Source organism: Lagopus leucura, unplaced genomic scaffold, assembly GCF_019238085.1.
Source record: "Lagopus leucura isolate 7727_CA_CO unplaced genomic scaffold, USGS_WTPT01 Super-Scaffold_100002, whole genome shotgun sequence".
Lineage (NCBI taxonomy): Eukaryota > Metazoa > Chordata > Aves > Galliformes > Phasianidae > Lagopus > Lagopus leucura.
In genome coordinates, this window is record NW_024962263.1 from 68,617,225 (window position 1) to 68,634,314 (window position 17,090).

Here is a 17,090-nt window from a genome sequence, read left to right on the forward strand (position 1 = left end):
CCTGGGTGTCCTGGTGGACGACAGGTTGTCCATGAGCCAGCAGTGTGCCCTTGTGGCCAAAAAGGCCAATGGCTTACTGGGGTGCATTAAAAAGAGCATGGCCAGCAGGTCAAAGGAGGTGATCCTCCCCCTCTACTCTGCCCTGGTAAGACCTCATCTGGAGTACTGCGTCCAGTTCTGGGCTCCCCAGTACAAAAAAGACAGGGATCTCTTGGAAAGAGTCCAGCGGAGGGCCACAAAGATGGTGAAGGGCCTGGAGCATCTCTCCTATGAGGAAAGGCTGAGTGAACTGGGTCTGTTCAGCCTTGAGAAAAGGAGACTGAGAGGGGACCTGATCCAGGTCTATAAATATCTAAGGTGTGGGGGGCAGAATGGTGAGGCCGGACTCTTTTCAGTAGTGAGTGGAGACAGGACAAGGGGAAACGGCCAGAAACTGGAGCATAGGAAGTTCCGCACAAACATGCGCAAGAACTTCTTTACAGTGAGGTGACGGAGCATTGGAACAGGCTGCCCAGGGAGGTGGTGGAGTCTCCTTCTCTGGAGATGTTCAAGACCTGCCTGGATGCCTACCTGTGCTACCTGCTGTAGGGAACCTGCTTTGGCAGGGGGGTTGGACTCGATGATCTCAGGAGGTCCCTTCCAACCCCTACAATTCCGTGATTCTGTGATTCTGTGAGTGCACAGAACTTTGGCAGCTCAAACAATTTATGTGAAGATTACAAATGCTCACAACTTTTGCTAAGCTGCAGTCCTACTGTGTAGTGGAGCCAAACACAGTGTTCTTTGGCTTGCTCGGGGGTAAATGTATGTCCATTTTCCATGATCCTTTTCACATTACTCAGTAACCTTCCAACATCTTGTTGACAGCTTTCATTTGCCCTCTCTTTGGGGTACATGTATGAAATGCAGTGTATGATGGTCTCCAGGAAACTCTAAAGATAGATTCATTTAAGTGGAGATTTACAGTACTGTATTGATACCTTAATTGACATACTTAATCTAATTTATTCATTCTAACTCAAATAACTGTTTTTTCCTGCCGATCTGTAATCTGAATGAAGTGAGTAGTGAAAACTGCTTCCAACTCTTGATGAGATTTTTCTCTGCTAAATTCATTTTCAGATGTTTGTTCCTCATAAAGAAAACGAGCATCTGCTGAAGTTTCTTGAGATAAAACTTGGCTTAAACACAACTAAGTAAGTTTATTTATTTTTTTTTACACCTTATAAGATATTCAAACTTCTGAAGCTACTCTGAGAAGTATAAAATTTCAGTGGCTTGTCTGTATTTATAGAGGAATTAGAGAAGCTTTACCTTTTTCATTTGGTTTTACAAATGAGTTTTAAGAGATGCATGTACAGAATTTACTTAAAGTCTGGAGGTTTCTGAGCCACTTCAGTCTTTTTCATCCCCTGGGGGTGAAAGCTTTACATAGATTTTTTACTTCATGTTGAAGAGCAAAAACATTTTGTACCCCATCTAATGTTTCTAATGAGACTTGGAAGCAGAGATAATAGGGTCAGGGTAGTGGTCCTGATTTCTCATAGCTGGAAAACAGGGCTCTGAAGGCAGTAATTACCACCTCAAAACACTGATGTTTATTTTTTAGTTTTCTAAGAAAAACCACCTGAAACACCCTGTTTGTTTTAGAAGAAATTAAGACAAGGGACAACTTAAAAGTCAGAGGAAATTGTGATTCTAAGAAAAACTGTTTGCATCTATAAAAGAGTTGAATGTTAGTCTGTGAGAAGAAGAAATCACGAATACAGATTTTTCTGGAAAACTTCAAGTGTAATGTTGGTAAGGACTAGAAACAGCTCCTGGAACCAAGCCAGCAATTGCTTGGAGTTGATACTCTCTCCTGTAAGCTGCATCTGTCTCTTACAAAACTACTCCAAGTCATTTCAGGAGAAGAATTGGAAAATGACATTACACAACTGAAAATGTTGTGGCATTTTTGGAAGACAAGATGTTAAGAGTTTAACTAAGATGCACTATTTAACACACATATATGAATGTTCTTAAATGTTTTGAACAAAAATTTAAGACTGCTTCTGGTTAGGATTTGGGTTGTTTCAGCTACCAGGTATTACAGATATATTTATTTCCCTGGCAATTTGCTACATATTATTTTCCAGGCTGTGCAACCCTTCATTGAAGGTGGTGATTGAAACAAACTGGTTGCAACTACCCCTGGAAAGTTGTGTAACTAAATGCTGGAATTGTGGCTTGCAGCATGAAAACTTCAAGATCTGTCTCTTAAGGCTTTGAATGTGTTCTGCTGTTAATCCTAAAACTGGTTCTGTCTCACTGAAAGTGGTAGAATTCTCTTGTCTTCACTTGAGGGTAAAAGAAGAGGGGGAGGAAAGCAGAAGAGAATAAAGACAAGAATGCTTTCATTACATGATGTGCCACATCAATTCCAGTTGAGAATATGCATTAATAGTACTTCTTGGCAGAATATATTGTCTTTTTGCTCATTAACTGAGAAAGAGGAGTGATCAAATGGGGTCAGCTACAGAATTAGAATTTCAGCATTGTGGATTCCATTCTTGGCAATGCTTTGGGCTTGAATGTGATCTCAGATGACCACTTTCCCTTTGGAAAGAGGACAAGCATACCTTCTTCCATCAGTATCTCTAGAATCTTAATCCACTGTGACAACAAAGTTCTTTGTGGTCCTCATAACTGAGTTATACAGGAGGCTGGGTTCTGTGACATAGAAGAATCATAGTCTGGCCTCTTCGGATCACAGACTCTTTTTTTTTTGGAAGATAAGCTTTTGACAGTTACTATAAAGAGTACTTGTAAAGCAGTTTCAAATAATAGAATATCACTTTTCAAAGATGAATTTCAAATAGTTTCCTATGACATGAGTAGATGAAAATGTGCTTGGTTGTGTACTATTTTTTTCTCTTCCTAAACTATGTGGCATTGTTATTGGTTTTTAATGGAATGTTTTTGCCTTACTAGGAATTTTACAATGAATTGGCTCCTTTGTCAAGAATCTCTTCAGGCACCCTCCCAAGACTTTTTTTTGCGGCTAACACAGTCATCGCTGTTGCCTTTCTATATTTTAGTATTAATTATCTGCCTTTTTTCTGTAACTCAGGTCATTTTTAGGAGAATTTGGTAAGTAACTTATTTTTATTGGAATATAAGAGGTTAGAGATAAGAGCTTCTTGGATATAAAAGTGAATAGCCAATTGTGTAACTGGCTCAGGCTAAGTGAGGACCCATTGCACCATTGAGCTTGCAAGGCTATGGGCAGCAGTGAAAAGCCCTGAGGCTTCTGCAGAAAGTTTTTTAGCAAAGAGCTTCCTGAGCATCCCTCTAGTGAGGGTAGGGAATTGTCTCTGGTTTTACTTGCTCATTTTGTTTTGTTTTCCACAAGGGAAACTCCTGCAGAGATCTGGCTTTCGATTTTGTCACATGTTTATGTCTCTTACCATTGTGAGAAAGGTATTTTGTCTGCTTTCCCTTTCCAACAGCAGAGTCCCTGGATTGTTGCTGGAGGATTTGTCTTTTTTTTTTTTCCTTTGGTTCTGTGGGTGTTTTTTTTTCTCCAAGTTTTCGTTTTGCAAAAAACGAGAAGGGTGGAGTTGAGAGGATTTTAATGCTTCCATGTAGTTTATTTATTTATTATGTTTACTGTGATCAAGTTCATAACTCTTTGCTGCTTGGAACAAAGCTGAAGTAGCACAGACTCAATTATTTGTAGTTTCACAGTGATTTACAGTTCCCTTGAGAGAAGGGGTACTGGAGCTGTCCGTGTGCAGACTCAGAATGCAAGGCTGTGTACGTGCTAGCATCATTTATCCTGGAAGCTGAATGGTTGGGAAATTACATCTCCCTGGTAGGAGATAAATGGTATAACTGCTGAGGTATTAGGGCAAATTTCTCACTTTCGTGCAGCAAAAATCAATAGCTTTTTTTTTTTTTTTTTTTTTTTTTTCTTTTTTCAAGGACTAAGACTTTCAATAGATACAGGTTATACTGGTGTAAGTGAAAATGTGTGTCATGTTGGAGTTGAAATGATAAATTCAAAACAATAAAGCAGACTGTTCTGATCTTTGCTAGTGTCTCTATTAGCTATGTACTGCTTTGTGAAGGGCAGTAACTTCATTATATCCTACGGGTTTTGAAGAAGAGTTTAAAATAAACTTTCTCCCTCCTCACAGTAAAAACTTTCTGATTTTGAAGCAGTTAATTACTTGTTACAACTTTGTAACTGGTATCACTTAATGGTAGAAGAAAATGTATTTCACACGCCTCGCTATCGTGTTTGCGGAAAAACATTCATTGTAAGATTTTGGTTGTGATTGTTTTTTTATTTGCAATTTAGTACTGGAAGTTCTAGTACTGTGATTAACAACTGGTTTTGTAGTCTTATTTTGTGATAAAATGTGTATATATAGTAATATGGGCTCTGTAATTTTTCAGCAACTTAATGACATGAAAGAACTTAGAACACGCATACAGAGTGCTTCATCTAAATGTTTATGGAGTTTGCATGCTCTTGAATTAGGTTGGCTCTTGTTGCTGAAGCACCATAAATAGAATTTATGGTCATGGATGGTGATCCTGTTGTATTAATTCACAGCCATTGGTCTGAAGAGGTTGCAGTCTAATACAAGGGACAGCAGGTACCTATAGATCACTGACAAAGATCAAAAACCAAATAAGCAGTGCAAACAATAGTATGTGATATGACACAGAATGATCTCAGTGTACTGCTTACCCAGTGGTCATAAAAGTATTTTTGTTGACACCTTTGCCTGAGATAATGTCTGAATTAAGTGATGTCTCATTTTCTCCAACTGCAGTGGTGAACCACTGAAAGAGACAGTTAAACTTGAGGATGGTCGAATTGGAGAGAGGCCAGAAATAGTTTATCATGTAATTCACACAATTTTACTTGGTTCTCTAGCGATGTGTTTGGAAGGGTAAGTCTTGTTTTGCTGTATCTCTTTTGAAAGCAACAGAGATTTCCTAACTGGATGTGATAGGCTATTTGCCCCTTTCAAATTTATCTACAACTCAAAAGTCTTTTCAGAAATGTATTTGGCATACAGTGATACTAGTTGGTAGGGGAGGTAGCAAAGAGAATTTTCACTATAAATTGGGTGGAGAAGTACGATGAATCGTGCTTGGTCTCTTCAATGCATTTTGTAAGCTTTAATGCAGCCAAAAGCCAAGAAATTAATTAGAGAAAATTGAATCTCTCTCCTTGTGGTACTTAAGCATAGAAGTGCTCTGTCATTCTTTGAATATTGTGTTCTTGTGAGATCTTGTGTAGTGTTTGGATGGGTAGTGTATGTTATTGAATGTTCTTCAAAGTATGGAAGATTTGTCAACCGTCTTATTGTATGAAGAAAAGCACTGAATAAACCTTTGTCTCACATGTTAAGCAGCAGTGAAACAATTATCAAAAATAGTGTTGAGTATTAGTTCTTTAATCTTCAGGAGCTTATGTTTGGATAACCTTTTTGTTCCAGTGTAGCTCTCAGCCAGATCAGCTGGAAAGTGGCAGTCATGTTTATACATTTATATTTATCATCCTAATATCTGAATATGCATAAATTATTAAAGTGAGCAAAGTGTTGTGTTGTCAAGTAGCTGTCTTGACTTGTCTATCCTCAAGAGGCAGATAAAAACAGCAAATAGTAAATTGTTTATGAAATACTTTGCTTTCCTTCCTTCAGGAGATCCCTTAGAATACAGCATCTGTGCAACTTTGCTGAATGTCCTTGTCTTTGGCTGGAAAACTGTAACAGCCAAGTGACTTTACTAGTCTTGTTTGTTGTTTCTTTCGTTCTCCCCTGAACTCTGTGAAGGATTTTGTTATCTTTGCCCTGGGATCATGCCTCTACATCTTACAGCAAATAATCAGGTGTCTGCTCTCCTGCTAGAGATTTCCTTGGTTTTGCCCTCCAATGCCATCAAATTAGATCTGATTGCTTGCATATCCAGTCTTGTTTGAAAAAAAATACGATGACATGTGCAAAGTGCCAACCAAGTTCTTGCAATATTTTTCAGAATGAAATATCTGTGGACTCCATATGTTTGCATGCTTGCTGCATTTGGTGTGTGCTCTCCTGAACTTTGGATGACACTTTTCAAGTGGCTGAGACTGAAAGCTGTGCATCCGATACTACTGGTGAGCTGCTGTTGCCAATGTCTTGGAAATTATAGCTCACTATCATATCACTTTTCCAACAACAATTACTTAAGACTTAAAGAAAGACCCACTAAAAGAACTTGTAGTTCTGTAAGCAGTAGATCTTACATAGTCTACTTTTTCTTGTCTTGCATTCCTAACAGCATGTTTTCCCATGTTCTCTGGTACCTGGTGATAAAGCAGAGCCTTTTCCTCACAAGGAGCAGAACAATCTTTATCTCTGTTTCTCAGATATATTTAATTTCTTTTAATAGATCTTTGAGACCTCAAGCTCTCTGTCATATTTAGTTAAGTCTGGCCAAGAAGGTCAAATGTTCTGTAGGAAAACTGCACAAGAAAAAGTACAGGCATGCAGACAAGCATTGGCATAAGCCTTGTTTCACTAGGAAATTTGGCTAAAATGTGGTAGTTAGGTGTATTTAGTAGATGAGAGTGAAACACATTCCTGAGAAATAGTAGCTGCAGTTACTGTGTGTAAGATGTGTTCTGGTGTAGCCATTTCAGAAAAGTGCTGTAACTAAAGATGAGCTCGTGCTGTCCTGCAAACAGCTCCTCCACTTCCAACTCTAGCTTTATTCATAATGGAATGAGAGTTGCTTTGGGCACCTTTCTACATTTGTTTTATTAATGAAATGTATCAAGGCCAGGTTGGACGGGGTCCTGGGCAACCTGATCTGAATGTGTATGTTTGGTGGCCCTGCCAGGCAGGGGGGTTGGAACTACATGATCCTTGAGGTCCCTTCCAACCCGGGTGATTCTGTGATTCTGTGAAATGAGGATGGGGTGTTACTCTACCCTAATTTCAAGATACTAAGAAGAATAAATATTTAAAACTTAGAGTTATATATGGCACTTGTGCAAATGCCATTTAATGTTGCATCATAAATGTTGACTGTGTCCTTCCAGTAAAAAATGAAAATATATTCACGTGCATATTAAACATACTGCTTTATATGCTACACGCTTCCTGCTATATAGACCTGCTTTTTCATGTAGTAGCTGTGTTAACAGATTAATACCAAGAGAATGCCTTGTGTATGCTCTTTACCAAGTGTTTTCTGTACTCCGTGAGGTAGTCTCCTTTTGCAAAGTGGAGGGGATATGCCAGCTAGAATGATGGTGTGCTGGAGAATGAATTTGTTTTTTGCCTGTCATTATTGTCAATCTGAATGAAAGCATCATTAAGATCAGAGGTTTGAAATGCTTGTTTCATACTTTTTTTTTTCATTTTTCAAATTATTGCATTGTATTTGTATCTGAGAGGTATTTACTTTTCTTCATTAATTCTTAGATGAGCAGTAATTAACGGTCCCTAATATTGGTGGTAAATATAGCATGGCTCAAATCAGTTATTCGGTGCTAAGTTAGACAATTTTTTTGGCAGAAAGCTTTTTCCTGGTAGAAAATTGCAGTGATTCACCTGCAGTGACTCTTAAGTTTCAGGCATAAATGTAGCCTACTGCTACACAAACAGCATCAGCATAGTTGAGGTTGGAGAATGGAGAACAATCCATAATCCTTTTCTTCTAACATCTGTTTTCTAGGCTCTCATTCTGAGTATGGCAGTTCCCACAATAATTGGATTCAGCTTGTGGAAAGAGGTAAGCAACGTGCTGTTCTGTGTTTTGTTTTGTCTGTAGGCAGCATATGAGTCAAAACACCAAGCAAATATAATGTCAAGGTGAAATGAAAGCTGACATCCTCTGAAAATGTGCTGGCTTTTTTTTATTATTATTATTTTACTTTGTTTTGTTTTTTAAACAAAACTGTTTACATTTTTCAGTATGAGGTATTTAACAGTTCAGTTTGGTAACAGTGACTTACTGTAATTAAGAAGCATTTGAATTTAAATGAAGACATTATTACATTCAGCTTTTACGCTTTGAATATGTGAACTGACTCAACAAAGAAAATATTGCCAAATAAACACTTGGAATACTGAAAAGCATTTTGTGTGTCTATCTTCTGTTTAGAAGAGAGGTTACACGGAAGTAAAATTATGGAAGGTCATAGGCAAATAACGTGTTTGAGAAGCTGTCAAATTATAATGGAGTTAAACCCTTACCCCAATACCGGGAGAAAAAATCTACAGATGTGTCCTTGTTTAAATGAAGTATTTGGTTCTTTACTTCTAGTCACATTGCCTGACAGACTGGCATGCAGGGAGAAGAATATCTGGAAAATTATTTTAAAAATTTCTACAAGTTTGAAAAAAGTAGAAAATATATCCCTTAATTCTCTACAGTACTCTGTACTGACAGATTCAGAAGAGTTATTCTGAATAGCTTTATAGGAATTCAAATATTTTTTACAAGGCATTGAAATATAAATCTTCACTAACTGTACAAATTCTGTAATACCTGTCTTTAACAGATAATTTGTTTGCAGCATAATCCAACTCGTTATGTGCTTCTATCAGAGTAACAGATAATCCTCCTGAGGGGGGAAAGAAAAGCTCAAGGTGCTCAAAATTATGCAATCAGTTACGATAGAGAAAGCTTAGTGGCGAAAGAATTCATTTACAGATTACTTGTTAATAATAGCAGTGTGGGGATTTGGACTCTAGAGGGCTTCATCCCTCGGCAATCCCACTTCTGCTTTTAAGCAGTAGCGAACATTTGCTCTCTGGGTTCTCAACTCACCCTTGCACTTGGAAAGTTTGATTATTAGGATGAGGGTAGTGCAAATGCCCTGAGACTTGTACTGTGTTACTCTGGCTTTGAAGAGATGGGTGTACAGCTCAGCATCTTTCTGCTTGGCTCCCCTTCTGTCTCACTCAGCCAGGCACGGTCTCTCATCACCTGCATTTTTCTACAGGCTCTGAGTGAACACTGAAGCTGGTTCTCTTTGGGGGTGGCAGTGGTGTTTTTTCTCTCTCTCTCTCTTCCTATTTCTGGGATGGTGCAGGTATACGTATAACAGCTACAACTCTCATGTTAACATAGGACAGCTGTTCTTGTGCTACTCTAATTTGTCTGTCTGCAGACCGGTAATGGGGTGGAATTTCCTCAGCGAAAAGCAGGTTCCCATTTCCAGGTGTCTTATCCACTATGGCTGTCCCTTTAGTCTGGCGTAGTTGTAATCAAATAATGTTTCCATCAGTTTTTCCCTAGGATAATGACAGAGCTTTCAGAACTACAAGAATTTTATGATCCTGATACAGTAGAGCTTATGATGTGGATAAAGTAAGTGTGAATTTCTGTGCTTCTGTTTTAATTCTTTGCCAGGGTACTTATATCTCAGTATTTTGTGGAGCTACCTATATTAATCTGAGCTTTTCCTTGCCAAGTCATTACATGATATAGAGGGAAATGGGAAGATAAATGATTATTTTAGGCTTGGTGTTCCTCCCATGCAAAGTAGCAGGAGTTTATCACTGATTACAAGAGAAGATCCTGAAATACGCAGTCAACTTACGTTTAGTATCATTACTAGATGTGATTTCCAAAGAAAGATGTGCATCCATTACATCCTGATTCTTTACATGCTGACTTTTCAGTGGGTTAGAGGATTCATACAGATTATAATGCCACAAGAGAGAGAAACAATGGAAGTAGTATGTACAGAAGCCAGTGAAACAAATGCCCAATGTAAAGATTTAAAGACTTCAGTCAAGAAACATGGAGTGCAATGTGGGGTTCAAACTTCCCCTTTGAGCAGAAGGCAGCAATGGATCTTATCTGGCTGGCTAGGTAGGGCATAGCAAATGCTGAGCTTATAGTAAGGATATCTTCACAGATATATTTTTATCTTCACCAAAAGTCTCAGAACTAGATTCTGGCCTTATTCAATTTAATTTGGAACTGTGTCATTAGTAACTGCACTTCTGTGAAAATGAGGTCCCCTGTGTTCAAATAACTTACTTACCTTTAAATGCATTTTTAAAAGAATATTATTTTCTGTATTTATGGTGTCTTTAATGTCAACCTGTTCATCTTCAGAAAAGACAAGGCTGATAATTATGGTGTTCCAGCCAATTTCTTCTTTCTGTTAATAGTAGTGTATGTTGTTTGTCACTGCTGCAGCTTTTGAAGGCAGCAAGTGGAATAATGCCAAGTACCTAATGGCTTTTACATTAGTCTGCATATATTACACTTCAAGTACATAATTAATCATGGGGAATTGCACTGAGATTCACTCAGCTAAGAGCAATTTGACTACCCTTATTTGTAGCAGCTGTTCATATTTTTAATGAAAAGGATTTTTAGTGCTTATGCTTAGATATCCATATTGGAATTTTAATTGAACGTCATTATTATAAGTATACTTTCTTACGGTTTTCTCCCTGATAAAATGAATTTGCTTGAATTTTCTCTGTGGGAAAAGTTGCTGGAGATCTGTAATAAAGTGTGACAATGGTTGTTTTCTTTCACTAGCACTGCAATATGAATGATCAAAAGATGAAATAAAATTCTAGAAACAGTTACTGTAGATGTTATTCTGTATGACAGTATTTACTCAGAAATGATGAAATACACTGTCCTACAAATCAAATGAGCATAACCACAAGTCTTTCACTTACAAGATAACGTCATGCTGTTTCGCCGCCTACCTGCCCTCCATCCCAAGCTTGCTTTGTCACGAGACAGCAACCACTCAGAAAAGCAATAGTTTGATCCATTCTGGGACCACTCTGAGTGGTGCTTCATGAATAACGAGGAGGGGAGGATGGCCACCAGCTCTTAACCCTCAGGGGAGACCTTCCTTGCAAACTCCTCATTGCTGCAAGTCTGTGCTTTTCCTACTAGGGAAACCAATGCTACCAGAGTGTTAATGCCAATTGTAATTAGACCCCCAAAGATCATAGAATCATTTGAGTTGGAAGGGATTCTTAAAGATCATGTAGTCTAACTCCCTGCAATGAACAGGGTCACCTACAGCTTGATGAAGTTGCTCAGAGCACCATCCAGCCCGACCTTGAATGTCTCCAAGGACGGGGCATCCCCCACTTCACTGGGCAGGCAGCTTATTCCAGGGCCTCACCACCCTTATTCTAAAGTACTTTTTCCTTGTGTCCAATCTAAATGTCCCCTCCATTTCCCCTTGTCCTATCACAGCAGACCCTGCTAAAAAGTCTGTCCCCCTCTTTGTGGGTATCATCATGCACACCAATTCTTGCCATAGCATCTGCAAAGATTTGTACAGTTATTAAAATTAAAAGTATCATCTTGAGAAATGCGTCCTGCACTCAGACATGTATGTTGATGTTGCTTTTGCAGAAGACAAGCTCCTGTGGCTGCTGTGTTTGCAGGCAGCCCACAATTAATGGGTGTGATTAAGCTTTGTACAGGATGGATGGTGTCAAGCTTGCCTTTATATAATGATGATGATCTTCTAAAAAGAAATGAAAATGTGAGTATCCAATTCCATAAATGCATAAGTATTACCAGTGATTTATAGACTATTCCATCCTGTAAGACTCAAGTGCCTGATCGAGATGTATGGGAGCACTGCAGACGTTCAAAGAGAATGACCTTGTGATATTCCTCATGCTGTACTCATTTGCATTGCTCCTCCATGTTCCCAGTTCTTTTTCCCCAAAATGTTCACATTCTAAGGTGAAAAAAGAGCATGAAGCATCATAAAGGTAACGCCGTTACATAATCAGTAAGCCCAAGAACAAGATTCCTTACTGAGCAATATGACAATATTGAGTTTTAGGCAGGCTGTCATTTCTGAGTGATTCTGAGCAATTTTTACTCTATGCATTTTGCTGGGGGTGGAAAGTCACAAAGCAGAATGGACATAACCTGTCTCTGACTAGCAAAGAAATCAAAATTGCTACTCAGCCTCAGTTATCACTCTGAATACTTCAGGATTACGGAAGGCAAATGTAAGTCTCTAGCAGGATGTTTGACTTGGAAAACAACTGATAGGAGCTGCTTTCCTCTTATATAATGGGGAAAAAAAAACCCAAAAATATAAGAAGAAATGGGATAGTCCAGCAAATAGGGAGGGGAATATTGTCTATGCTGTAATCTGGACAAAAGTGAATATTCTTTCTGAAGACTTTTCAGGCCAGTGTAAGTATGTAAAATGTGAACTTACTCCAGCAGAGACAAATGCTTCCTATTCAGCTCCCCATTGCCTCACCTGCTTTAGAAATTTCAAAAATAGATGTTTTATAGCTTGGCATCTACATATAATGCATGTATAACTTATTAAAGATAAGTCATCCTTTGCTCACCACCATTTTCATGGTTTTAAATTTCCACTGATTTTTACCATGCATCAAAATGTGTTCTTAATTTATAGATCTATCAGATATATTCAAAGAGGTCAGCAGAGGATATTTATAAGATTCTCACATCTTACAAAGCCAATTTTTTGATCATTGAAGATTCAATTTGCAATGAAGTGGGACCAGTAAGAGGATGTAGAGTTAAAGATCTATTGGATATTGCCAATGGTCATGTAAGTAACGGCAAGACAAAAGTGAGTGTCTGAATGCATAAAGAATTCATTTTAAAGGAAACATTCTTGTAGTGTTGATCTTATTTTTCTAATTATAATGTGTAGACAAAGACTCATGAGACTTAACAGCGATCCATTCAGTTTTGAGGCGTCTGTTTCTTACATAACTGCAATCTTACCTCATACTATTCCTTACCTGTCCTAATTCCTTCTAATACATTAATATCGAGCAGCGCTGCTTTTATGCCAGTCATTAAATACCACTTAAGTAACTTCTAAATTGGACTATAAATTTTTGTTGCCCAGTATCTTATTTCTGACCCTGGCTAAGAGCGTAAGCCTTTACGGTTTGTACAGGGCAAGACAGAAATGTTCTCCAGCAGTACGATGCTCAAGGACTTTCTCACTGAGAGAAACTCTTTGTGTTCTGGGAGACGTTGAAGGATTTATTTATTTATATTTCTGCATGAATTTGTCTTACCACTTTTTTTTTCCTTTTTTTTTTTTAAATCCCTGCAAACTTCTGCAGTTGGAAAAGGTAGGGAGGTGATGTATGAGTTCGTAAGTCTGTTTTAGATGGTAAAACAAATTGTAAGGGGATATAATTAAATATCTGTAGTGTAAGTGAAACGTACAGAATGCAGAAATAAATGAATGTACAGAATTGCATTCTGCAGTCACTTATCTTCAGTATTTTAATCGATCCTCTTCTTTCCTGACAGGTGGTTTGTGAGGAAGGTGACAGTTATGCCTATTCAAAATATGGGCGATTTTGTCATGAAATCAAAATGAACTATTCTCCCTATGTGAATTATTTCACTCGAGTATACTGGAATAGATCCTACTTTGTGTATAGGATCAACACTGTGATATCCTTCCAATCGTGACAAAGCATGGAAGCTTTTTTTTGAGGATTGACTGTGATGGAATTCAGCTGGAAAAATTCCTTTTGATTAAGAAAATTATTTTTACAGATACACGTGGGTGCAGCGTACTGACCAGTTTTTTTTGGGTTTGTTTTTTTTCCACCAAACTGGAACTGTTTGAACTCTACAGACCAACCGTTACAGATGCCTTCTTTGAAGGAGCCAGGAAAATTTGACAATTTTACAGTCTCCACAAGAAAGTGTGACAGTCTTCCATGTTCTTGCATTTGTCTTCCCATTGTAAACCATCTTAATCTTCATTTAACAGATATTTCTAACTTCAGTGTTAGAGAGCTGATGTGGATAGACTTTGGAAAAAGTTATGTTGAAGAGCTCATTTAAGTCACGTAGTTTCCATTTTCTAGTAAGAAATTAAGTGGTGTATCCTAAGTCATCAAGTGTTTGGGTTTGTTTAATATTTCCAATATGTTTTCTTTGGTTACTGTGGTTTTTTATTCTTCCTGATTTCCACTATAAACACTGCTTTGTTTATTGAACACGTTCATACACGTTATGTGTAGGTAAAGTATTTGTATAAATCAAATAAGGAAGATGTTATTTAAACAGTGCCACTGAGGCACTGATCTCTGCATTGTTGGAGACGTGTTGGAGGAAGTGCTTGGACTTGGACGTAGCTGTAGGAGTTGACAAAGTCAGATTTTCAGTTTGGAAAGAGCTTGACTTCAGGATTCTTCCATGCTTACATATGTATGCATCTGAGCATACGTGTGTTTTAGCAGCCATCAGAATGGGCCAGTATACAACACTATGCTGTACTTCAGACAAGTGTAGCATGATGACTAGGTTTGCTGCTGAGACTGCTGCTCTTCACTCCTGTGTGCAAGCTGGTGTGTGCATGTGTGTGTGTGTGTGTGTGTGTGTGTGTGTGTGTGTGGCAAGGGATGGGTGATGGTCATTTCATTCAACTAATTATTTTGTGATAGATTAAGGTAGTCAGAACTAATTTTAAACACTATCATCACCATCATTAATCAGTAGTGGCACAGTAGTTCATAGCTTTTTATACATTAATTACGCAGCTATGCTGGGAACTTTGAAAACATGGGGAAAACATTCTGTAGTCCTGATTCCCTCCAAAATTTGCCTTCATTATATGGCCCCATTTGTCTCTGCAACTTCCTTGAATTTTCTGTTCATCCTGTTTTGTTGCTAGCTGAGGTTCATTCTCTCTTTCAAGAGAATGAATGATGCTTTAATTCCAGCTCTGGGCCTAATCCTGGTGTTGTGAATGGAAAACTCAACAAAAGGTAATCATAACTTGGCTGATGTAAGTGCAGCTGGACAGAATGCCAGGACTTCAGTTCTGGGAGAGAGTCCTCATCACCAAGAGTTATGCAGTTATGGATTCTTGTAACACCTGGCCAGAGACCAGTCTGTCAGGCATGTGGGGATGGTTCTTTGGGATGCAGATGTCTTTAAAGAAACATCTGGCTTAACAGAATGAACCTTCAACTGAACAACCATTCTGTAAATGAAAGCTGCAAAACTACCCTACTACATTTGCTGATTAAAATGCAAATTCAGAGGGATTGACTCTGAAATGGTTAGGAACTGCAACGTGTTGATGTGTATGCATGATTCCTATCTGCTGTATGCAGATATGTTGTTTACTTTACACTGAAAAATAGTGCTGATGTTTCTAAACATCTGTTATCACTATTGGAGTGATTTAAAAGAGAAAAGCTTTACTGTTGTAAATGTCAACGAGTCCGTAATCTGTTTTTTTCTTTTAATCTGGTTATATTTTTACGCCTGTGAGTTTAGACCAAGTATTAAAATTATTCATTGTATTTAAAACCAGTGCTTAGATAAACCCATTGAAAATACCCGATTCGATCATTGGGAGAAGCATTTATCAGCGTAACTGGGTTATATGTTGGAAGTAAATATCCTTTCTAGGGATGCAGTCGTTGTGCTCAGGATAGCATGCATGTCTCTCTGGCCAAAAGCAGCCTGTTTATTTGCTTATGCACAAGTGTGTATGTTTTGCTGCACTGTTACAGTTTCAGACTTTTCAATTACAATATCAAGATAAGCTTGTGAACTAACTTGGGTTATGGCAGGCAATCAGGAACCTTGTATGTGCTATGGAGTTAATAACTGAAAGTAAGTGTAGAGTTCTGTGTACAACTTAAATTTGTTTGACTCACTGTCTGGAATTACATGTCTACGTGTCAGTGATCTGCTCTCTTGTGGCTGATTGTTCATGAGCACTATTTCATACCAGCAATAAGGCATACCAGGTACCACATTTCAGGGTTACAATTGCACTTGGGTGGATGAAGCTGCTCAACTTATGGCTTCTTGCCTTATAATGCCACACCAAGGTGCAGCGTATCAACTATCCTGGACTGCCTGTTGTGTTTTACAGCGACGCTGTGTGTATGTGTGACCACATGGAGTGTAGTTTGAATACTTACATGTAGAGCACACATGTTAAGAAAAACACAAATGAGGCCAACCGTACATCTAAGGAAATTACATATGTTGTAGCACGTTGGCCTTCATACATGTTTGAATGAACATGTTGAACTTTATTTGAACTGTGACATAGTTACTATTAGTTTTGTCATAAAGATGTATTCTTGATACTTCAATCGATTCTGTATAAGGAGAATCATTTAAGATTTTTACCTTGCTTTTTATATTAGAGAAGATTGTGTTGCAGCATCATTGGCGCAGCAGCCTTAAGTAACAGAGAAGGAGCCTTTTGCTGGGGGAAACATCGCTGTTGTCCCGGTCAGAAGGCATGGAAGATTCATATCTTGTGAAAAAAATGATATTCTTGAATTTCTTATCCAGTTATGGATTAGCAAAAATACTGTTGTATGCTCTAGTGTCCACCTTCTGTGGGAAAAGATGGAAACAGTAAGTTCTGTGATATCCCTCGGAAGGACAACCATGGGGCATAACCACACCTGACTGGTGCACACAACCCAAGCTCGGTTTTCAACCCAGGTCGTGGGTTTCAGTTCCTCAGAGGTTTGGGGGAATGTTTTGCAAATTTTGATCTGTTTTGCTGTAGATGTTGCAATTCAGTTGAAATATGTGCCTTGCGAGCTTTTATTAAACAAACAAACAACTCCACTGGTGTTTCTTTCCTGTGCCTCTGATTCCTAGAGCTTCTGCTGTGTCTCACTAGCCTTGCTTCCAGAGATGCTCCTGCAGTCAGTGGATGCAGCTGGGTTGTCTGCCAGCCGTGTTGCTGTTTTCCTGGCTAATAACCCGTAAGCAATCCTGCCTTCCAAGCAGTGAGGTTACCTGTTATCTGATGGAGAAGAGATGGGTGCTAACGCCTGTCGAGATTTCAAACTCACTTCAAGGAAGTGGAAGTGTCAGTGATGCTACACTTGTTAATGGTGACATTTAGCAGTAGCGTGGATGGCATCTGGATAGATCTGTATGCAGTATTTGATAGCAAGTCTAAGGAATCCAGTTCCTTTCATCCCATTTGCTTTGTGGATAGGTATTTTATCAAAATGATGTGTAAATAGTAAACAATAGTAAATACTTTTCTCTTGTGACAAACTTGCTGTGCCAGAAAATTG

The 17,090-nt window shown here is 38.4% G+C and overlaps 1 protein-coding gene across 3 annotated transcripts in view; it reads left to right on the forward strand.

The window, feature by feature from the left end:
* Window positions 1–16,629, forward strand: part of DPY19L4 (dpy-19 like 4) — a 29,147-nt gene extending 12,518 nt beyond the window's left edge. For all 3 annotated transcript variants that reach the window (XM_042869585.1, XM_042869587.1, XM_042869586.1), the window contains 9 exons: window positions 1,123–1,196; window positions 2,974–3,132; window positions 4,827–4,946; window positions 6,040–6,160; window positions 7,726–7,782; window positions 9,284–9,366; window positions 11,401–11,533; window positions 12,437–12,595; window positions 13,318–16,629. In XM_042869585.1, coding sequence (XP_042725519.1) covers window positions 1,123–1,196; window positions 2,974–3,132; window positions 4,827–4,946; window positions 6,040–6,160; window positions 7,726–7,782; window positions 9,284–9,366; window positions 11,401–11,533; window positions 12,437–12,595; window positions 13,318–13,482 — 1,071 coding nt within the window. In that variant the 3' untranslated portion in view covers window positions 13,483–16,629. The remainder of the gene's footprint in view (window positions 1–1,122; window positions 1,197–2,973; window positions 3,133–4,826; window positions 4,947–6,039; window positions 6,161–7,725; window positions 7,783–9,283; window positions 9,367–11,400; window positions 11,534–12,436; window positions 12,596–13,317) is intronic.
* Window positions 16,630–17,090: the final 461 nt, after the last annotated feature.